The 24249-nt window shown below is 40.1% G+C and overlaps 1 protein-coding gene across 1 annotated transcript in view; it reads left to right on the top strand.

Annotated features, from left to right (window-relative positions):
* YES1 (YES proto-oncogene 1, Src family tyrosine kinase) overlaps nucleotides 1-24249 on the top strand; it is a 52245-nt gene that overhangs the window by 15338 nt on the left and 12658 nt on the right. Inside the window, exon 2 of the mRNA XM_080581114.1 lies at nucleotides 17348-17620. Within this exon, the coding sequence (XP_080437240.1) occupies nucleotides 17356-17620 (265 nt within the window). The 5' untranslated portion in view covers nucleotides 17348-17355. The remainder of the gene's footprint in view (nucleotides 1-17347; nucleotides 17621-24249) is intronic.

Raw genomic sequence — 24249 nt, forward strand, 5'->3', positions numbered from 1 at the left:
TGACACCTGTGCCAAGTAAATCAGTAAAAATAATAATGGAAGACAACATGGACAAACATGATGTGGTGAGGAAGAGTAAGGAGCCTGCTATGAAGGGATGTCATGTTTTGCAGACTCACTGGAGCTTTTTGAAGCTGTCACCAAGCACATGAATGAGTGAAATCTGACAGAAATAGTTCATTTGGATTTCCAACAGTCATATGACAGGAGCCCCCACCAAAAACCTTTGAAGAAACTAAGCAGCCATTGGATATGGAGAAAGGACTTCATGTGGCTGAATTGATGACTAAAATAAAAGGCACAGAGGGTTGGAGTAAATAGAGTAGAGAGGAGTCCTGGGTAATAATTCTCCATGGTTTTGTTCATGGGGTATGTTCATGTTCATGACGGGTATGGGAGAAAGGTGAGCTCTCAGAGTTGACTGACAGGTAGTAGGCACAAATACAGACCATAATGCCATGTAAGGACTTGATAATGCTCAGCAAGTGGACATTAAAACAGCAGAAGTTGTTTGCCATCAAGAGCTTAATGTGGTGCATTCTGGAGGAGTAGGGGATTAAGCTTACCTTCACATCTAAAAAGGTGAGGTTAAAGCTGACTTGCTTCTCAGCATTGATGTCAAAAACAGCCAAAGGTTAGAAATGTTTAGAAAGTAAAGAGAGACTGGTAGTTATACTGTTTTGTTGTTTTTTTAAAGTCGTGAATTATTTTATTTAGTTCTGCCCCACTCACCTCTACTACTTCTTAAGACAATTAGAAATAAAAATCAAGCAGTTTCAGAACATAATTGAAGTGTTATGGAAGAGCAAATATGAAAGTAATAGGAAAAAATTGTGTAAGAGGAACAACGTGAATTCTTTTCGGTAGAAGCAACGACTGAAAAATGGTGTGGTAGAGTTCTGTAAAGTGATCAGTAGCAAAGGGGACATAAATAGGGAGTGTTTGTTCACTGTCTGTTTTTAGCACCAAGAGGTATCTAATGAAACTAGCAGCTGATGAATTGAAAACAGACAAAAGGAGGTGGTTCTTGACAGAACGTGTAATTAAGCTATAGAATTTCTTGCCTCGGGAATTTAAGGAGGCTAAACATTTCCCCTCAGCGCTGATGTCAACGTGGAGGAAAAATCATCAGTTGCAAATACCTGCTTGTTCAGGAAACCATACTTCTGCAAACTGTTGGAGGATGTTGGAGGCTCCTCAACTAAGGAGTATTCTGGGGAAGTATTGCTGTATATTTATAATGTTCTTCCATGCTTCTCTAGGTATCTAGTATCGGGTACTGTTAGTGAGAGGGTATTTGAATGGACCTTTTGATCTCGTCAGTACAGGCATTCCTTTGTTGTAAAGCTTTTTTTTTTTTTTCCTCCCCTGATTTCTCTGTTGACTCGTTTTCCAGAATCCTTACTACCAGTAGCACTCAAACTTTGGGCCATAACGAGACACTAACTTCTGTAGGAGGTGGTTTAGGTCCATAGGCTACATATTCTCTGTGTGACCTTGTATTTTCTGCCAAAATACACAGTCTCCACGAAGCCAGGGTCATGTTCAGGGCAGGGAGAAGACTGCTGGCACATGTCAGACAGTGGATTAATTTCGTATGACTTTGTCCTGTTACTGTTGCCTAGTATTTTTTAGGTTATTTAACGGATGCCCTCCCAGTCACATCTGTCTCATGCTCCATGCACAACAGAGCCCTTTGGGGAAAGAGGTATTTTGGGAGAGAAGCATTTTTGAGTGGGTACTGGTGAAACAAATGCACGGCCTGGACTGTCTGTAGGCTGGTTATTCCTGCTTTCACTTCAGACTCCTTTGCAGTGATTTTGTCTTGCCCTGCCCTCCCACAGGCATATTCAGCACCCTGTATCTCCGTGTCATATGTGACCAGTTTATTGATGAAAAATGTAGTTCTTTGTTTCTGCAGTGACTAGAGAGAGCTCTCTACTTGTAAGTGGAGGAGTAGTATAAAGAAGACATACTTTGTGCTGGATAGAAGTACTGCATTTGAGCAGATTCATGCTATTTGAAAAAAAAGAAACTGCTATTTAATATAGCTGTTCTCTTCTTACTGTGGCAGCTGCACAACTCATGATTTTTTACTCTTTGGTTCAATCTTAATTGATAATTTTGATTTAATAATGTACCTTAGCATGGCAGTGGTTTTGAATCCCAAGTCCCTATTTTTCCTTAGAAACAGTTCAGGCTGAGTTTAGGCAATTAATAATCTATAGCACTTTCATCTAGTTCTGTATAAAAGCTTACTGTATGTGGTTGCATTATGTTAAAATAATCATTTCATATTCATCAGGTGTTACAATTTGTACTAAGATGTCAGATGTCTGGGGTTTATATTTGGAAGATGTGCTCGTTTTTATACGAAGAGTGCTCTAACCATAGCGTGAGGGGAAAATAGTAGTGGGTGCTAACGTTTACACCTAACTTAAACTAATTCCAGATGCTAATTTAGGGCATTGCTGCTTCTCACCTTCTTGAAAGAAAAGTTTCCCAGCCTAATTCTTCGACTCAGTAATAGATGGCACCATTAAGCATGCTGTGCAACGTGAACTTCAGCATTAGCTATCAGGAGACAGGTTGGTGAACACCAGCTTCGGCTGCCCGTGTGTGAGCTGGTTCTGTAGGCTCCCTTTATAGTCAGTGGAGAGAAATAAGCACTTCCACTGCATGATTCATCTCATCCTGAGCGAGATCTCTAAATTTGGAAGATGAATTCCACCTGAAGTCCATTGCTGAGTATAAATGTCATTTGTTTAAGCTAGGGAGTTTTTTAAAAGGACACTAGCTTTGACTGGCACAGCAATTGAGTAGAAGTCCTTTGTTTTCTCCCATGAGTTAGTTTCCAGAGGTTTAAAATCAGTGCTCTGTATCCTGTTTTGTGTCTTGTGTTTTCTGAAGCTGCTCTGCTTTTATGGCACATTTGAAAGTTGACGATTAGGGTATATTCACATAGCCTTGTGGAGTTAGATGCTTAAAATTAGGCAAGCTGTTGTGTTGCCAGCTGGTTTTATTTTATTTTATTTTTAAGTGGCATAATGAGAAGAGCAGGGCATATAATACAATTTGCTTTATGCTCTGAACTTTGTTAAATGTTAGAGAAAAAAATCAACAAAGCCAAACAAAAAAACAAACACAAAAACCTCTTCAGGTATCCAGAGCAGCCCATGTCTCTCTGTTGGTTACACAGGAAGCCCACGTACAGGCGATCCAGCCTTCAGATTTTCCAGACTGAAAGACAGGCATACAGATACCTTCCTTAACTTTTGTTTCGATTTCTCTGAAGTTGATGCTTGGAATAGCTCATATCCACCCCCCCTTTTTTTTTTTAAAGAACTTTTAGTGCTGTGCCGTGCTCATGCACTCCATCACGCTTGAATACTCTCAGTCCCCTGCCTGCCCCCTCCCCTAAACTTTATTTTTCCTTGTTTATAGGTCTTACTTCCTTTCAGGGGAAATCTTTTGTTGTTTTCTTTTTATTTCCTTTGGGGAATTCTTCTTTTTAGGTCATCATTTGTGGCAACTTCATCTTCTTCATCACACTAATCAAGTCCTGCTACCAGACTCTATCCTTATATCTGGGGGGGGGATTGTACTGTACACTTCTACTTTTCTATCCTATTCATTATATTTATGTTCAGCTACATATCAAAAGCAGTCAGAGTTTTGTCAGGCTTGTTGTGTTGTGTTTTTTCTCCATTACAGTTAGTATTTTTCATTTTCTATATCCATCTTGACATTCTAGACAAGTAGTTTGGGGGTAGAAAATAACTCATATCATCATCTCGGGTTATATATACCTAGATAAATGTGCATTTTTCAAACATTTTTCTTGCTGTGAATTTTAAAGCACCAGATAGAAACACCAGGGGGAAAGGAGCCCCTCACCGTGAGCTCAGGGTTATTGCAGCTCACAGCGGGGAGCTGGGTGTCGGACACATTTCATGTGCACTCCTTACTTGTACCGACAAGGATGTAAAACAGTTCTCGGCTCTGCCACAGAAATAGCAAAAGTCAGAAGTCGCAACTATGACGCGCCGCAGAAAAAGGACGGATGAAGCACACTGCTGGCCTGTCCTTAGCACTCGCAGAGCGTTTCTCAGATAGAGATTACCATTACACTGTGTAGATTTTACCAGTCTTCGTGAATGAACCATGCCAACCTTCCCCTGGTGGCTGAAGGTGCAGATATTTACTCCTGCTAATCCTGCTCGGCCCCAGGGTTATCACTGTTGCTGTTACTGGTGGTGAATAGCAGGGCGCTCTGGCAGCGAGCCGTCCACAAGTTGTTCCAAACAGCAGAGCTTGTTTTCCAGCAGATTGGGTTAGTGTTTGGTCTAGAAGACAGGCTTTAAAAATACACAGAATTGGTTCTTGAAGTTAACCTGTGGGATGATGGCATTGCACTGGCCCTGCTTGAGAGAGGAGATGCAGAAGCACAATGGTTATAGAGCTGGTAAGGACCTGAGGAATTTCTGAAGTTTAAAAGATTTGAAGCAAAACAATCCCATTTCTTCTGGATTGGGAATACCTCTTAACTTTCAGGTAGATACAACTTCCTATTTAAACTTACAAGAAGTGACAAATACAAGTTTTTAAGTATTTGTAAGCCACTAGTTTAGATCAGTGTAAGTACTGGAGCACTGAACTGAATAGGAAAACCACATAAAAGAACTTAAAATACCTTCCCTACCACCCCTGGAAAGGCACAGAACAAGGTTTTCTTCCCTCTCGTTTTCTGGAAAAAAAAAAAAAAAAGAAAAAAAATAGTAGAATTATTTTGAATGCTTTTTAAAATTTTATTTGTTTTTAATAAATACTTTGTTTCACAGAAAGTTTCTGTTGGAGCTTCTCGGCTCTGCTGTGGGGTACATACTTCAGCTCTTTTAAGCATGCTGCTTATGTTTGAAGAGTATGAGTTCTGGCATCGCAATCTTTCTATTTTAGGCAGCACTAATTCTTTCTAAATGTCGTTAATTTGTTTCCTTCGTTGTTACTCAGAATTTAAATCCTTCTGACCTGTGACCAAAATGCCAGAAGTTACCGAGGAATAAGTTGTTTGACATGCGTGTTTTTTGCTGAATCCTGGCCATCTTCCCCCCTCACCTTTCAGTGTTTCCACCTTTAACATTTTATTAAAATGGGAATTGCCCTTCCTTCTGGTTATACTCTTCAAGTCAAAAGAGCTCTGCTCTGCTTACTGGGTAGGAATGAGAAAATTTGCTACTGAACAGTAGTTAGCTTGAAGTGAATCTTTAAATATAAACTGTGTGCTCTGAAAAATAAGTACCAGAATGACTGAAAACAAAAAAAAAAGGCTAAGGCATTTTGTCTGCTTGTTTAGAGTAGTGTTATCAGAATCTACAGATAAAAACTGAAGGATGTCCTTGTACTACGGAGTGCTTTATTGTAGGTGAACAGTATTTACATACGTGAAATACCTCAAAATAAAAATTTTCTGTTGTTCTTTCCTTTGTTGATTACTAATATTCTTTCCTTTTCTAATAAGAACCCATAGCACTCCAGTTGTACCTCTTCACACCCTTCTCTCATCTATTCCTCTTCTGCACCATGTGCAGCAGCTAAGTCATCGGTTGTGTTCACTTTGCACGCTGGGGAGACTAGGGACTGATAATGTGTTTCATGTGTTGCTCACTTGGAGTTTCACACTTGGATTTTGTTGACTGCGTGTTAGTGAGTAATCTGAGCTGGAAAATGCTAAATGAAAGGAAATATCTCTTGCCTGGTGTGGAAAACCCTTTACAGATAACAGATAACTAGATAACTGCTGTAATCTTTAATATATCTTTAGAGTATGCCTGAAGACTTCAACTTTTTTTTTTTAAAGTCCTTTGAGCAGTTTTAAGTGGTAAGGAAAAATCAGCAGAAGATCCATCTGAAGGAAAACAAAGGAGAAATGGGAAGTGAAAGCTGTGTGGTTTTCCATTACATGTCATCATTGCAGGCTTGGTACATCCTGTACATGCCACTCTAATTGCTAGTCTGGAGCTGGAAAGAGTTGAGTATTTTGATTCCTTTAGGCAAAAGGATCAGCGTGAACGTGAGGGAAAACAGCACCTTGCTTTTGAAAGCAAAGAATTGAGGTTTTGGGGTTTTTTTTGGTAGCAGGCTCACAAATTGCTTGTGAAATGCCCACATGAAGAACAAAACTTAACCTGTTGAAGAGAGGATACTCCTACTTTGCAGGAGCCAACCCTGGACTGGGACAAGTGGTGTAGTGTGCAAATAGTCCAGTGTAGCCTCCCAGGACAAAAAGAAAGTGAATGCTTTCCTGTCTCCCAAGACAAAGTGGACGCTTTCTGCAGTATGTGTGCTGTGGTGCAGCAGGAATATCTTCCTCGTACAGCAGCAGATGAGCTTGGGAGCTAGAGCTGCTGCATGGCTGCGCTCCGTGCTTGTTGCAAAGCAGTGCCCAGTGCTTGTAGGGCAGGTTATGAATGGGACTGGGCAGTGTTTGGGGCATGTGTGAGAAGCCCTGGGCATGGTAACGGTGAGACTCTGCTCTTACCATGTCCAGTTGTCTCTGATTTCAGATGAACGATCGCTTTTTCTTTTTCCAGTTCTTCCTCACAGCTCCATGACTAGAATAATCTGGATTAGTTGAGAGTCTGGGCCTGTTTTGTACAGCGACATGTAATGTACCTGTAGCAAGAAAGATGAGGGCTGTGCTTTCAAGATGAGAGTGTTCTGCTCTAGAGCAGCTTTGAAAAATCCCTGGGAATCGTAAGGGACAGTGGCTGCAGCTGAAATAAATACTGCAATCTCAAGGAAGGATGAGGAAGAAAATGCCTTACCTGGGATGCTGTATCTGTGCCTGGAGATCCCTGCTAAAGGAAAGCGCTGAAAAAAACTGAGGGGGCTTGGAGAAGATGAGATTGTCTGGAAAGCCACTCGCAGGACTGCACTCGAGTGAGATGCATCACACTTACTGGAGGGAAAGGTGAGAGTCATGAAATGCCCAGAGAATGATGTGGCTGAGGTGGGAAAGACCCTCTGGAGGTCCCCTGGGGCAGCCCCTGCCCGGGCAGGGTGCCCAGGAGCCTGTGTGCAGGGGGAGCGGAGACTTGGTGCTGGTGGGGCTCTCAGGCGAAGGTGTTACAGGTGTGATACAGGGCACGTATTCCAGAGGTTACCGTGTTTAAAACGTGCTACTTGTCCAGCGTGGGTGGCTTCTCATAACAGGTCGTTTTGAAATTGAACGAATTCGAGCATGTGTGTACTTTCAAAAACACAGAAAAAGAGACATGAATTTAGCACAGCCCTATGGCCTCTATTGTGCGAGATGCCTGACTAGCTAATTAAGATAATTTCTTCCGGTCTTCTTTCCTATGACAGCTATTAGATCTGTCAGTACAGAAAGTAACATAACAGCCATAATGATAGCTATTAGGGTTATAATTCTTGTTTAGTTAAAACATCATCCAGCTCTTCCCTTTTAATAAGGCTATTATTTAGCAGGTGTCGTACATTTTTTCTGTTTAGTTTTGAATTTCGTTACAATATAATTGTACTCTTCACTTGTTTTTTATGTGCAAAGGGAAACACAAGCTATTGAAACACGAAAAAGAGCGTACATGTCTGGTTGTAATTGTTTATGCATACTTTTACTTTTTGTTTTAGTCAAAAGGGTGATGTTTTCCAGCTGGCTTCCTGAAATTCCTGTTGTTCAGCAAAGAACTAATTGCTGAAGGAGATCTGGGTCTATGGTCTTTGAATAAATGAGCTGTAACGTTTTATCAGTAATTGGATTTAAATACTTTAATTACTGATTTTTGTTAACGTGCTAATCATGTCAATTACGTTAGTGAGGATAAAATGGCTTTAGAATAAAGGGGAGTGTGCTTTCAACTTAGAGTGACATTTGGCAAACAGTAGCTGTAAAAGCTCATCTCTACAAAGTAGGTATGTGCAAATGTAAAGTAACTGTTGTGTCAAACACACACCAAATTAATTAAGTTCCATCAGATTCCCTAGCACTGTTCCTATGTTATAAGTTGGGTGGAGGTAACAATCATTTATTAAAACGTCTTTTTTTTTTTTGGTTCACTTTCTAAGTTGCTGTGACTGGTCCTTTCTTTAGTATTTCTGAGTTGACTAACAGTGAGTAAATGAAGTAGCAGCTGGAGTGTTGCTATTACTAAATTCCTCTGTTCTCTCATCTTAAAATGTAATTGTCACTTTATCCGTAAGCCCAGCTGAGAAGATGCAAAATACTGTAGATTCATGTGAATTTCAGTATCTGAACTTTTGTGAGCTTGTGCTTCATGTAACCTATTTTTTGTATGTAGTTCATAATTGAACTTTGAAAAAAATGACTTCTTAAATTTTCACAGAAATTTTCAGAAGAAAAATGCTGCAAATTGTTCTTCTACTGCAGAAATTTCACTTCGATTTTTCTCTAACACAGATTTCCCGTGGGAAATCTGTATGCATCTTGTTGAAAACAGAACAATCATTTTAGTGAACAATATATAAAATGTGCTTTTTAAATTACTTCTGGAGGCATCTTTTTCTGAAGTTATATACTTAAATAGAATAGCTGGAAATGGTATATCTAAAAGTATTATGTGATACCAGGCATACTTCTTGTTCTTTTCCGAATAGGATTCAATGAAAACAAAATCTTTCTGTTTATAAATAAGTTCGTAAATCCTGTCTGAAATAGACTAGACAGCTTGACAAGTTATGACATGCATCTTACTGTCATCTGAAACATTCTTTTGGAGAGACTTCTCGAATATTTCGGGCTTTTAGTTTTCAAGATAATTCTAATTATTTACAAATTAGGAAGTATAAATAGCTCTTGCACTAAATTGTCCTTTTCTGCTTGAATTTATTTATTGACTGTGAGCTTAAATGTTCAAGACAATGGAGCAGCAATAATGCTGTCTAGACAATATATTGGTTGTTTTGTCTGTGGTATAGTCTATTGTCAGAGAAAATTTCTTGGTGTGGTAAAGGCTTCAAATTGTATGGCTTGACATTATAACTCTAAATTTAAAAATAGCTTCATGTATATGCATTATATATTTCAGCACATAAAATTGCTTTTGCAGTTCTGATATTTCAGTTAATCTCTCCCTTGTGATCTTGACCTCTGGAATAAAGAAAATTAATCTCAGTGTTGTGTATCCATTTTGCATCATCTGCCTTAGGATTGTTGGCAGGTCTTTGCTGGATGTATAAAAAGGCAAATTTCTGCGTACGAACACTTTGCTGACTCCACTGAAAATTCAGAGTAGATCCCGAAAACATAAACTTTCTTAAAATAAAAGTTCTGCATAGCAATTTGTAGGTATTTTTTACTGAGCTTAAACATTAAAATTTGATGATTTTGTCTTTGCTGTGCTATGAAATTTAGAAGCAGTTCCTTTTGGCTCAGTCTCGCTAGGCTCTGCCTAGTACATGTGGGTTTGGGGTGCTGTTTTTTTTTTTTTTGGTTTTCCTTCCAGCATCTGCTTTCTTTCATGTTTTCTGTTACCTTTCGCACAAGGTGGGCAGCTTCCAGCTGAAGTGGAGGTGGAAATCTTATCCGTGTGTTTCATGAACGTAACATACATTGGTTTAAATCCATTAGCTGGTTCGCACCTGCAGGACTTTTCCAGTGCAGCAGAGTCGCTCGTCTCCATCTGACTGGAATTCCTGAGTGGATCACTGAAGGCTGAGGACATTTCGCCTGTGCTTATCCTGCTCCTCTCTTCTTCCAAGGCATCCGTTGCTGGTCACTCTTCCTACAAAAAGACAGCCTGCTTGGTTGTCAGAGGCTGTGCCCAGGCACGTGGTGTATGGGGAGCTCTTGGTAGGAGGCAAAGGCCAGTACTGAGGACAGGACACTAACTAAGCTAGGTCATCTTTCGTTAGAAAAGTCATTAGAATTGCAGTAGGCTTGCTGTCTTCCAGGTCCAGTCTGTCTTTCCTGAGCATACATTACTCTGGTTGGAAAAAACATCTTTATTTGCTATCACAGAGTGATAGAATGGCTTGGGTTGGAAGGGACCTTAAAGCTCACCCCGTCCCAGCCCCCCTGCCATGGGCAGGGACACCTCCCACCAGACCAGGCTGCCCAAAGCCCCATCCAGCCTGGCCTTGAACACCTCCAGGGATGGGGCATCCACAGCTTCTCTGGGCAGCCTGTGCCAGTGCCTCACCGCCCTCACAGTGAAGAATTTCCTCCTCACCTCTAATCTAAATCTCCCCTCTTTACAATTCCCCCTTGTCCTGTCATTGCCTGAGCAAAAAGTCATTCGTAATCTTTTTTATAATCCCCCTTCAAGTATTGAAAAGCTGCAAAGAGTATTGAAAAGCTATGTTGTCATAAAATATGTAGTCAAAGCAAACCTACGTTATCTCAGTGTAGGCAAAACTGTGATTATAAACAGTTTTATGAGCATATATTTTGCAGAGGAAGCCATGTGTCATCCATGACATGATCATTTTCTCCTATATGCCCCCAAAACTTTTGCCTGTCTTTAAAATGAAAGACCACCTCTACAGCTTGAGCTGTCCAAGTACATAAGGAGTGGGAGGAGATCCTACATATTTTGTCCAGAAAGAACAAGAGTGTGACTGAGAGGGAAAACAGAATGCTCACGTTTTCCTTGACATTACCACACTAATAATCCTTATTTCCATTTTGGTCGTTAGATTTTTTTGTTGTTGTTGCAGTGGTTATTTTTTCCTTTACATCTGTAACCCCACATCTGATGGAGCCTTGCAGCTGGATGATAGGACCTGGTGTGGATTGGGATGAGGGTAGTCCTGCCCTCTGGAGCAGCTCCATCTCCTCCTACATATTAGTTCCAACAACAGTAGGTGTTTATTCTGGAGAGAAGCCTTTGTCTGAGACAATTCAAACTGGAGGACTGGAAATACTTGTTCTCCTTCATAGACAGTTATGTCCAAAGTCTGATACATGTAGGCAAGTGTCCCACGTGTAACCCAGTCAAGCCTCAGAAGAAGCACACATCATCGGACTCATCTTCCATACCAAAATGTTAAGAAATCATTAGAGAACAGGAAAGATTGAAGGGCTTCATTCTTTCTCATGCAATTCCTGCTTATATTGGATTTTCAGGTATTATTTTGGGATCTGTTGTTCCTTCAGAGAATAGTTGTAATGATCTTGCCAGCTAGTTCCTCTAGACACACTCAAAGTCATTAATGTAAATTTTTTAATCTGATTTCTGTAAGAAGTAGGAGCTAGAACAGAAATATGTAATACTTGCAACAGCTTTTAACTCTCTGAAATACCCAAAATTTCCAGTTGTAAAAGAAGTTCTGTACTCATTTTTTCTCTTTGCGCAGTGTCCTCTGTTTGCTATACTAGTTCTGTTAGTCATAGCTTTATTAGCAGCCTAGCTGGAGTTTGTTCTGCTTCTGTGAAATCAAAAGCATTGCCACAGGAGCCTCGTAATTTTTCGTTGAATGTGTTTTTGCAGTCATATTGAAAGCAGGATTTGGTCTGTAGAATTAGGATCAAAAGTTTCTAGTTAGTGATAAAGGACTTTATTTAAATACGTATTTTAATGTATGAGCAACCTAAGATCTAATAGTGCTGGTTTATAGTTATTTTTCTGGATGGACTTATGCTCAGATGAGTGATAAACATTGAAATTGTAACAGCCTGAGTCCTTGCTTCTATGTCTTGTTTTATGCTTCTTCCTTTATCTTCACTTTTCGCTCCTTATTAGATCATTAACCACAAGGTCATGTCAGTGGCACTTTAAATGCATAATCATACAGACTGTCTGAGGTCTCATTATGCTAATGTTACTGCTAATTATAAAACTGAATCCAGTGGAACATCATTCTTTGAAATGTCATGGGTTGTTCGTAGTAAAGTAAGGAAACGTTGCAAGTTATGACAGCTTATAGAAGATAAACTATCGCATGGTAAAAAGTACATAATTTGAGAATGAAAATTGTGTATACTGTGCAGAGAACACAAGCTAGTTGTGGTCGTTCTTTAGTGTATTTTTCTTTACCTATATGGTGGATTGCTTTGTATTTAAAAAAAGTTATAAAAATAATAATATTTTCGTATCAAAGCAGTGAATTTTAAAATTGAGTTAGTTGAATGCAACTGCATTGGCCAAAAGGGTTACTAGCCTCTTTTCTGATTATTTTCATTTGGTTCGGTCTGTGTCACTTCTAATAAATGAGTTTTACATGCTGCCATCTGAAACCACCTGTTTGGTGAATGCTCCGCATTGTTTGCCTGGTGTACAAAAAGCCAGTAGAGGTTGCATGTCTCCAGTGACATACGGAGTCAGCTCTGCACTTGTTTAAGCAAATAGTCAGCTGTTAGCTAATGGATCCATTAGTGTACTTTCTGTAGAATATCCTGTCTTTGTTACAGCATGAAACTTTAATAACTTCAAATCATGGCTCTATTTAAAACTTGAGAGGACTTTTTTGTGGAGGACATTTTTTACATTTGAGAACTGAAGATGCTACTTTTATTGATAGAAACTATTTTTATTGTTGTTAATACTGAGAAACGAAAGTAGAGTAGCAGTGGAAATCTTTACTTTTTTGGTCTTTTCATTAGCAATTTGTGAATCTCAAAGTTCACTTTTATATTATGTAACATAGGGTTTTTGCTTTTATTTTTTAGGAATAAAGATACTTGCAGTTTTACTTTATTGTTGAAAGAGATTTGACTTCCCCAGTGTTCTTGTAATGACTCCTCTTCATAGTGAGAAAGGACTTAGGTGCTCTTTTCAGCAGTGTGAGCGTTTTCAGTAATTGAAAGGAGTGGAGAAAAGAAGTGTTACATTCCACCATCCCCCTTACTGATTTTTCTTTTTTTCCCTACCTCTTGCATTTATTCCGTGTATGGTTCTAGTACCTGATTTAGTGAAGAGGTTGAATAGAGAACAACTCCCTAGAGCATCTTTCTCTTTGCAGTGTGTTAGAGCCTCTTTGTGTGGCTGCCATTTGCTGCCTTATGTAGTGATGAAGTCTCCAGAGGACTGGAAGTGATGGTTCGTAACAGAAGTGCGAGAGCAGAATACCTTCAGTTTGGCCCCTGGAGGAAACTCCTTACTTTTCTTGATTTTAAAAATATTTTTTTTTCATAGTGAACAGGTTTTGTTATTAAATCAGTGACAGCAAGCAGAACAAACATGAGGCTCTCCCAGCTTCTGGTCTTCAGGATTTCGGAGCCTAACCTGTGGCCCTCAAAATCTTGATGCTGATGGGTAGAGTTTGAAGGAAGTGGAAATAATAACACAGTTTTGAGGTCATTTGCCGACTGCTTTGCTCTGAGAATGCTAGCTGTTGCATTGTTGGTTTATCTGCCTGATGTTCTTTCATGCCAGTAGGAGACTTTTCTTGAAGCATTCCCAAGAAACCTTATATTCCAACAAACCGGTGAATAAATAACTTCTGTAACTATCAACTGGAAGGAACAAAGATGAATTTAATGAAAGAGTGGGTTCCCTTGTGGCACCCACCTCTCTGGGCTGGATGGACATCAAGGCTGCAGATTCTCTAAGGGAGTGGTACCTGAGGATATGACAGCTCTTGAGGAAAAATTCGTTTTTCTTGGGCTGGTAGGTCATCCTTCTGAAATGAAAGCAGGAAAAAACAAAACACAAAGGCATTACTAGCCATACCTTTTCATTTATTGAACAGTGTTTTCCTTATGATCTAGCACTCTGCTGTAAAATAGGAAGATAAGGGGGCAGCATTGACTTTCTTGGAGCTCTCTGTTTGACAGAGGGCTTGTTAAGGTGCCTTTGTTATTGAGGTGTTTATAGAGTATTGAATGACAATGAACTTCTGCCCTTTGTATGACTTCTTCTAAAATCCCAAGTCAAATTAGATGTCACTAAAATCGTATTTGATGACGACTACTTTCTGGCATACACTCATTCTATTGATTTTTGTGGGCGTCCTGCTAGCCTTCATCCATCCTTCCAGTAATCGTTTTAGCTTCTGCTTCTTGAAAGCATTCTAATACAGGATTGTTTCCTGTAGATAGCACGACAAGACATCTGTGGTTTCACTCCAGGCCTTTCAGACTGTGCTTTCCTGCTAGTCTTCCACCAAGCTGACTCCTAACCCACCCACCAAACATGTTGGCACACTGGAAAGTATTTGTTCAAAGAAAGAGAAAAGCTACTGAAGCTACTCTGTCTGATCTACAATAAAGGTTTGACTAATGGGAATGGATCTGTGGTTTATAGATTACTTACCTTGGGTTAGCATTTCTTTGAATAGATGGACTGACTTCAGCAGAGCCAACAGGAACTTCTTATATTTCTCTCCGTTTCTAAAAAGAATGTGGTGCTTCAGAAAGAGCCATGGATGTTATGGCAGAAACATTTCTTAGTGTTTTGTTTCTGGTCAAAGAGTAATGAAGATTGTTGTAAGTTATTCCAGTTACATAAATTTTTAATAACAAGTGCAGTACTAGAAGAAACAAAAACACTACCAGCTGCTTAGGTTTTTTTTCATTATTCAGTAATATATTGCAAGGCTAAACAGTAATAAGGCTTTTTTTTTTCCCCCTTCCATTGTGTGGGCAGTCTCTTCCCTACTACTCACCCTTTATGCCATATTCCCTGTCTTTTCTCCTCATAAATTCGTACGCAGTATTTTTCAGAATTTTTTCCGCCTATGTTTTTGACTTTCAAAAGCAAATTATTTTGCTTTTGTGATTTTGTTTTGTGGGTATGCAATTATAAAAGTAGAAGAATGATTACATTTTTGTTTGCCTATTGTGAATGTCTGTCTCTTTGAAGTGCTGATTGAATCTGTTGTTAATCCCTTTTACCCCTGAATGAAGATTACTTTAGCAGTGAAATGGGTGGGGAGGGAAGAAACAAGGAAAAGAGACAGTGTATTTCTCTAGAATGAATTCAGGTCTTCAGTAAGGGCTTTTCATTGCTTTGAACTACACCAATGCTAACTTTTTACTGTGAAACCACCACTGAAGGACGTGAGCACATACGGGTGATATTAGTTATAATTGCAGCATGCGATACTACTGTCACTTAGTGTGGGCAGAATCCACCAGTTTTGTGAGGACTGGTGAACTTGCTTTTATCTATCTTTTTTTTTCTTTTTTAATCTCGAAGTCTTGTCAGCCTGTTACAAGTTAACCAAATGCCTGAAATATTGGACGAAAATTATTTGCGATGAACATGTACGAATGTTCCTACCTTTACCTTTTAATCTACTTATTAACATAAGTACTTTTTAATCATGCATGATGCTTAAATTTTTACCAAAGGTAGGGAATCAGTGCTATTTCCAAACACATTTTCACAAAGGTGTTTGGACTTGTATTCCCTGTTTACAGAAAACTTTGATTGCAGTTGTTTAAGGAGAATCAAAGAAAGTAAGACAAGAATTCACAAACAGCAGACAAACAGCCAAAAAACTGTGCTTCAAATTACAGTGTCTATTTTACAGAGGTAGAGAAACGAAAAGGATGTGTTTTGTGTATTTGATCCACTTATATCATGAATTAATAACTAGCTTTTCTACTATAGATTATAAGGCTTCCTTTGGAAGGTATTTAGACATGTTACCTTCTTCATGTATGTACATGAGTCATTAATTGTGCCCAAATGTTAATAGAATAAGCTGGCAATAATAATAGCAGAAGTAGAAAAAAAAAAAAAACAATAAGGTATGCTTTTGTGATGATTCATTATTCCACATAAAACCCTTAGATGAGATTTGTAAAAATGCAGTTATTTGACTTTGTTGCTTCTTGTTTCTGCACCAGTAGTTCTCTGTAACACATTAGTGTTAGAGACTGAAATGTCAGATGAATATTCTTAGTTTTAAATTTTATATGGTGTTTCAATAGCTATGGATGTTCTTCTTTCCAAGAACACTGATTGAAGGTTCTTGAGGAAATTGCAGCATTTTTAATACTGTAGTAGTTATACAGAGGAAATGAGAAAACTTTTAGATTGGAAAACTAAGTTTTCTCTTTGTGACTCTATTAAGGCAGTATTTGCTTAGTAAGATTTACTTTGCTCTAGATTTCAGTATCTAATAATCAATAAGGTAAGAGAGAACTGAAAGGGAAAAATAATTAGATATACAATGGGAAACAGTTTTCCTAACTCCTAGTTAAAGAATCCATGAAACTGCTTTTGCAATTATTGAAAGAAACATTTTTAGTGCTTTCAGATTGCTGCTATTATTTTTTTTAATTGATTTGTTAGAGAATTAATTTCCTATTTTTTAGGGTTTTCTATGTTTGAGGTTAAAGTGTGTGGGGGGGGTGCTTTTGGTGTTTTGTTTTTTTTTTCTCCTAAGAACATAGAAATTTTCATGTCAAACTAGCATTGCATCTAAAACAGGCTCCTCTCCAAATCTCTCTGATTTGTTTCCCAGCTGGGGAAGCTATAAAATGCCCGCTATCAGTTGTCACCACCTGATAAATGACAGGTGGTGGCTTCTTAAGACATGGTAATTTTAATTGTTTCTGACATGTCTCCTCTCTGATGACTGTCATCAGGTAAGAGGTGTCCCTGCAGTAAGCACGTCTGGCGCGGTCTGCCTCTAATGGAAATTTGTGGCCATCCTGGGCTGCCAGGGCCATAAATTGTCACCTGCCTTGATGTCAGTTTCTAAGCTACTGCGGATATTGTAATTACTCCTGTAAATTTTTTTCTAATTCAGCTTCAGCACTGGAGCATAATGCTATCCTGTGGCAATGAATATTATGGGTTTACTTGCGAGTTGCATTTGGGGGGTTGGAAATGGATGGAAACCTCTTTAAGTCTTTAAAGATATCCTTAGTTGTTATGCCGTCGGCAGCTCTGGACCTTATAGCACAAGTGCTTAAAAAAGAGAACAGGGGTGCCCCACTCGTCCTCATGTCATGGCTTACATCGCTCCGTACTCGTCACCTCTGGTCAGAATTCCTGGTCTTCTCCAGGTTTCCTGCTGTAGCAGACTTTGATGTCTTTTCCTCCTCTGTTCAGCTGCCTGTTTTTGTTGGGTTTTTGTTTGTTTGCCTTGTACAGTCCAGCAAGGATCTGGGGTGAAGAATAATTCAAATGTAATGTTTTTATGTGTTGTGGTAGGGGGAAATAATTATGTCCCCTCTAGTCCAGGAATGGCTTAGATCTTATTCCAGAGCATGTTAATGTTGGCATTTATAACCTGCACATAGTAGAAGTTGCTGGAGGGTTTTGTTTGCTTGTTTGTTTTTTTGTCAATAAATCAACATCAATAATCAAAATCAATAAATCAACATTTTCAGTAACTTTGTGGGAGTCTTCTGTATTAACTAGCAAAAGATGTAAAATCTAGAAGAACTAATTTTTTCCTCTTGTTCTCACAGAATCAGTCATGGGGTGCATTAAAAGCAAGGAAGATAAAGGTCCGGCCATGAAATACAGGACTGATAACACTCCAGAACCTGTTAGTTCCCACGTCAGCCATTACGGGTCAGACTCCAGCCAAGCAACACAGTCGCCGGCAATAAAGGGATCAGCAGTTAATTTTAACAGTCATTCCATGACTCCTTTTGGAGGACCCTCAGGAATGACACCCTTTGGAGGAGCATCGTCTTCATTTTCAGCTGTGCCAAGTCCATATCCTAGTACTTTAACAGGTGAGTATTACAAAAAATTCTTTTTGTATTGCTATTTATATGTAAGCTTCACAGTCATAGTCAAAAAAAAAAATACTACTACCCCTTGCCACACAGAAATAAATTTCAAATTTCAAATAAATTGCCTTTTAGAGATTTTTAATTTTCAGTATCTTTACTGCTCAGATAATAATTCAGCCCATACCAACTAGTAGCTGGGGCTTGGTGAATATTTTTTTTGGCTTTGGGGTTTTTTTAGAACCACAGCACAGAGATATTTGACACATTAAAGGCAGTAATAAGAGTAGATGATAAAAATGTTTTAGAAATTCTAAGCTCTGGAAGGGATGCACATGCAGTAATGGCTTTAAACTTTTGGAGAGAGAGGCAGAATGTAAAGCATCTGAAATTTAGGAAGCTGATACTTTGATTTAAACTGTTTTTCAGATCTTTTGATTAGCTGTAAGTTATTTACATTAAGGCAGTATGAAATCTATTTTTTTATAAAGTTATTAAATATGTGAGCAATATAAAAAGAGTAGAATTCTTGTTGTTGATGGTCATATTAAAAGCAAATTTGAAAATATAGAAGGTAGCATTTACAAGGTGCGGAGACCTTGGCTGACACACAGTCTCTGAAGATACAGCATTTAAAAGCAATATACACTTGATATCAAAATCTTAAAACTTCATTAAAAAACACTAGTTTTGTGCTCATGGGTAATCATAATAGTTCACTTACTTTTGATGTATATTTTTGAGAGGAAACTGTCATTTATTCTTTGAGAGAGAGAGAGGGAAGAAACCTTACACAGACACTCCACAAAATATGGTAAATAATTCCTTATTAGTCTACTTCTAGTTTTCCTACAAAATTCTGTTGTTAGCACAGTTATAGTGGTAAAATGTTTGCTGCAGTAGCATCTAAAAACTTCTAAGCACAAAAAATTTGAGATCCATGAAAATCCACTGTGGCCTTGACATTAAGAAATTCAGGAAAATAAAATATGAATTGTCAAGTAATGATTACGTCATATTCCCTATTTGGGAATTCTTTAAAAAAAATGAACATCTATGCTGTCTCAAAGTTTTTGAGCCTGCTCTGAATCCTTTTTGGATGAACTTGCAAAAATGAAATAACAGCAGCCTTTCTTTTTATTTAGCATGCTTACAGTAATCTTCATATCCTCCAAGAAACCCCTGTGTATTACTTCTTGCTAGATCTGGTTCTTTCACGTGGGAATCTCCTGCAGTGCATGCAGGCACTCCTGGGCATTACCAGACATCAGGAATGTAGCCCCCCCGGATACCATAAATCTTTTTCTGCCTAGACCAGCAGGGCTGGTCTCCTGCATGTCTCTGTTCCTGTTAGTACTTAAGCATGTTGTATCTTGGATCAGAGTCAACAGCAGGGATTTCTCATGAAAAGATAGGCTTGAATCTCATTAAGAGTGCATTCAGTTATTTGCAGGCAAGTTGATTTGGGTGAATGCCGCAATCATTTTATGATCAGGTAAAATGATACTTCGTACTTAATTATTCCATCTTGTTTTGCTAAACCAGTCCATCCTCAAACACACACTCTCTCCTTTTTTCTTTTTTTCTTTTTAAATAAAAATTACATCAGCAGTTGTTTGATAGATCCACTTATGATTTTTCAGATCAATCAAAACTGGGTATTTTTGTGAATGGATTAAATGACAAACTTCATCTGGCTGTAAGCTTCCAGTCTTTGTCACAAATAAAGCGCTAGATCACATTGTGGAGCCCTTTGTTTTGCAAGAGAGGAGAATAGATGGGCTTGTCAAACAGGGCATAAGTGTCAGTAGTACTTATCCAGTCCATCAGTGATGTCTGATAAAAGGACGATACGGTTGTCATCATGGCTGGTAGTGAGGCTGAAAAAGAGTTGAGCCATTCTTCTAGAGCAGAAGAGAAGAAAGGTGAGTTAGTTGCACTGCTCCTGTACTACACATTCTCTCATCAGACAGTATGAATACACAGAATATTACTGAAAATCACAACAGAATAATTTACTGCCATTCTTGCCTTCTATGCAGCTATGTATGCACTAGTGCTCTCTAGTCCTTACGCTGAACAAGAAAATAAAGTCTTCTCCAAAGCCAGTCCTAGATTAGAGGATGAAAAATCGGCACTAATGAGAGGATTCTCTTTCAGGGAAAAGTTTTGATCCCACATATCTTGAACAACTCGTAATTCACAAAGAAGACATCTGCAAGAGACTTAAAAAATCATTTGAGCTGTATCTGTTTAAAATATTCCGTGCTGATGCTGTTTGCCTGAAGCATTTTATTATTATTTGCTATGGAGAAAATTACACTCATGAGTGAAAATAGAGGTTTTATGATAGCTGAAGTGTTGAAAGCAAAACTTTACAAGGATTGTACATGAGCTTTTTCAGTTCTTTCTTACAAATAATTGAGCTCACAAATAATGATAATTTTCTTATTTCATTGTTTACACTTGAATACATTGTTTCATTACTCTGATACAGGGGTTTGGATGCTGTCTCCCATAACATCTTCATAGGCAAGCTCAGGAAGAGTGGGTTAGATGAGTGGACGGTGAGGTGGATTGCGAACTGGCCGGATGGCAGAGCTCAGAGGGTTGTGCTCAGCGATCTAGTTGGAGGCCTTTCGCTAGCAGTGTCCCCCAGGGGTCAGTACTGTGCACCGTCTTGTTCAGTTTATTCATCCATGGACCTGGATGATGGAATAGAGTGTGCACCTTCAGCAAGTTTGCTGATGATACAAAACTGGGAGGAGAGGCTGATCCACCATAGTGCTGTGTGGCCATTCAGAGAGACCTGGACAGGCTGGAGAGTTGGGCGGTGAGGAACCTCATGAAATTCAATAAAGGCAAGTGCAGGGCCCTGCACCTAGGGAGGAATAACCCCAAGCACCACTACAGTCTGAGTGCTGACCTGCTGGAAAGCAGCTCTGCAGAGAGAGACCTGAGGGTCCTGGTGGATAGCAGGTTAACCATGAGCCAGCACTGTGCCCCTGTGGCCAAGCAGGTCGAGGGAGGTGATCCTCCCCCTCTACTCAGCCCTGGTGAGGCCACACCTGGAGTGCTGGGTCCAGTTCTGGGCTCCCCAGTACAAGAGGGACATGGAGCTACTGGAGCGAGTCCGGAGGAGGGCTGTGAAGATGATTAAGGGACTGAAGCACCTTCCATACAAGGAGAGGCTGAGACAGCTGGGTTGGTTTTGCCTGGAGAAAAGAAGACTGAGAGGGGATTTTATCAATGTGTATAAATATCTGGAGGGGAGAGTGTTAAGAGGATGGGGCCAGACTCTTTTTCAGTGGTGCCCAGCGACAGTACTAGAGGGAACGGGCACAAACTAAAACCTAAGTAGTTCCATCTGAATATGAGAAAACACTTCTTTACTGTGAGGGTGACAGAGCACTGGCACAAGTTGCTCAGAGAGGCTGTAGAGTCTCCTCCTCTGGAGATACTCAAAACCCGACTGGATGGGTTGTCCAAATGCTTCTTGAACTCCGGCAGGCTCAGGGCAGTGATGGCTGCCCTGGGGAGCCTGTCCCAGTGCCCGACCACCCTTTGGGTGCAGAACCTTTCCCTAACACCCAGCCTGACCCTCCCCTGTCCTAGCTCCATGCCTCTCCTCCACCAGTCTGTACGTATACACAGGGTTGCCCCATCTCAGGTGCAGAATCTAGCACTTGCTCTTGTTAAAATTCATGCAGCTGAATACTCAGCTCTCTAGTTTGTCAAGATCTCTCTACCCGCAAGGAAGCCAACAGCTTCTTCCAATTTAGTGTCATCTGCAAACTTTGAAAAATAATTGAGAGAGGTCTCATGATGACATCAGCCAGCTTTTTGAGTACCCTGGGATTAATCCCACTGGGCCCCATAAATTTGCATGCATCCAGCTGGAGCAGCAAATCCCACACAAGTTTGGGGTCGGCTGGGAGTTTATCATTCCCACAGTCACAGTCAGGGTTCTTGGAGGCCATCATCGGTGTTGAAGACAGAGGCCAGGAAGGAGTATGTTTGACATCAAGGTGTTTTAGGATCTCCTGGACCTGTTTGTATCAGCCGTGTGTTTTTTTTCCAGTTAATGTCTGGCAGGTTGAAGTCACCCATAAGGATAAGGGTGGCTGATCTAGAGGTATCTCTTAGTTCCTTAAAGAATAGTTCTATGATGTCGTCATCCCAGCTGGGTGGCCTGTAGTAGATTCCTACAACAACATCAGCTTTATTTGGTTGTCCCTCAAACCTTACAGAGGCTCTCAGCCGTGTCATCACCAAAGGCGAGCTCTGTATGGTCCAACCACCCCCTACCTCACCTGCCCTGCCTGTCTCTTGTAAGAGCCTATAACCATCCATTGTAGCACACCAGTCACAGGACTCTTCCTTCCCACAGGGTTTGTTTAAGCCAATGATGTCATAGCTCTGGGAGGGAGCCAAGGCTTCTAGCTCCTCTTGTTTGTTCCTCATGCTGTGTGCATTGGTGTAGAAACATTTCAAATGTGCTTCATTGTAGCCAGCACCTCATGAAGCCGACTGAAGGATCTCACTAGCATGCAGTCCCTCAAATTTCCTCTGAGAAAAGTGCGTCCAGTCAGGCAGCAGCAGGCCTGGTGTTCGAGAATCCCATGTTCAAGAAACCCAAACTTCTGGTGAGACCAGCCTACAAGCCATGTATTCATAGAATCACAAAATGGTTTGCATTGGAAGGGAACTCAGAGGTCATCTAATTCCAGCCCCCCTGCCATGGGCAGGGACACCTCCCACCAGACCAGGTTGCCCAAAGCCCCATCCAGCCTGGCCTTGAACACCTCCGGGATGGGGCATCCACAGCTCCTCTGGGCAGCCTGTGCCAGTGCCTCATTGCAGTGTCAACAATCAGCTGGGCCTGCCTGTTCCTTACAATATTGTTCCCTGCTACTGGAAAGATAGAGGAAAACGCTACCTGTGCCCCTGATCCTTTAATCAGTTGTCTCAAAGCCCTGAAGTCCCTTTTGATTGCCCTTGGACTTCTCTTTGCAACTTCATTGCTGGCAACATGAAAAACCAATAAAGGATAATAATCAGAGGGCTGTACCAGGCAAGGGAGTTTTCTTGTAACATCTCTTATTGGGGCCCCAGAGAAGCAGTAGACTTCCATGTGGGTTGGATCCAGATGGCATGTCAGGCCCTCTGTTCCCCTCAGATGGGAGTCACCTATGAGAATAACAGGGTTTTTTTAGTGCTGAAGGTGGTACAGGGAGTGGGCTGACTTGCCCAAGGTGACCCCTCCAGCCTGGCTGGACCTTCACCTGCATCATCATTTGCCTGGCCATCAAGTTCCAGAACCTTGTGCCTGTTGTGTAAGGGTACCTGGGAATGTGAGGTAGGCAGAGAGGGGATTCACCTGCCAACCAGAGGAGAAGCCTGCTTCCATTCCCCCATCTCTTATTTCCCCTACTACTACTTGGTGGCGAGAGGGTAGGGGATCCTTCGTTTCTTGTGCTGCGGCTGGCTGATACATCTGTCTCTGCGGTGTTAGAGTGTGATTCCACCAGTTGATCCTCTCTGACTCCCTGATGCTCCTCAGCCTGCCCACCTCCTCCTGAAGCTCTACCACCAGGCTGAGCAGTTCTTCTACCTAGGCGTACGTCCCACAAGTGTACTTACTGCTGCTAACTGACACGGACAAAAAACTTGGACATACCCTGCAGCCTGAGACCTGGTATCTTTCTAGAGATTGTACAGTTTATTTTGAAGTTCTTGGAGTCTCCAAGTTGCTTTATAACAGTTACAAGTGTTTGTAATATTGTGACTTGGGAGTATTGATTTTCATAATCTGCTGAAGAATTCTCTGGAGATAGTTTACTTCCTTAACATTCAGTTTCTGATTGTGTGAATATGATATCTGTTGCCACAATTTTCTTACTCCATATAGCAGTTTGTATCATCAAAATAACGCATTAGCACAATAATGCGGGCAAAAATTGGTAGAACTGTGTTGATTTTTAACTTACCACAGAATGACTCGGGTTGGAAGGGACCTTAAAGATCATCTAACTCCAGCCCCTAATGTTAGGTATGTTAGGTACTGTTAACTTCTGGGGGATAGTCTAATTTTCAGTTTGTAAATCGTACTTCAAAATAAACTCTCACTTACTTTATAATCTTAGGGAGATTTTTCTATTTTTCCTAGAGGAACTATAGATTCATTCCCATTTGTGGCCTGCTGAGATAGTATCAGCACAGAAAGACTCTAAATCAAACTAAAATATTTTACTGATTTGGAACTTTAATGTCAGAAAATATCCGTAGTACAATAACACTAGATGTAGACAATACCCATTGCATTACGTATTCTTCACCATCATGTTAATTGCCGCATCTAAGATTAGATTAGACACAGCTTGTTTCTGTAGGTGGTCTTCTGTGTATATCCTGGTACATATATATGCATGTTAGAGATGTAATATTGTACTTTCAAAAATTAATTATTTTATTCCTCGGATTATCATTAGGCTTCCTAAATGCCCACTAGACTGTGAAATAGCATTTCGAGAGCTCAGGAAGTGTTTCTGAATTGCCCATCTGCAGTTTTCGATTTTAAATTTCCTCTAGCTATGGTACTTATTTTTGCTCATGGCTTGTACATCTCACAC

The sequence above is a fragment of the Anser brachyrhynchus genome, assembly GCF_964034855.1.
Source record: "Anser brachyrhynchus genome assembly, chromosome: 2".
NCBI classification, from domain to species: Eukaryota; Metazoa; Chordata; class Aves; order Anseriformes; family Anatidae; genus Anser; species Anser brachyrhynchus.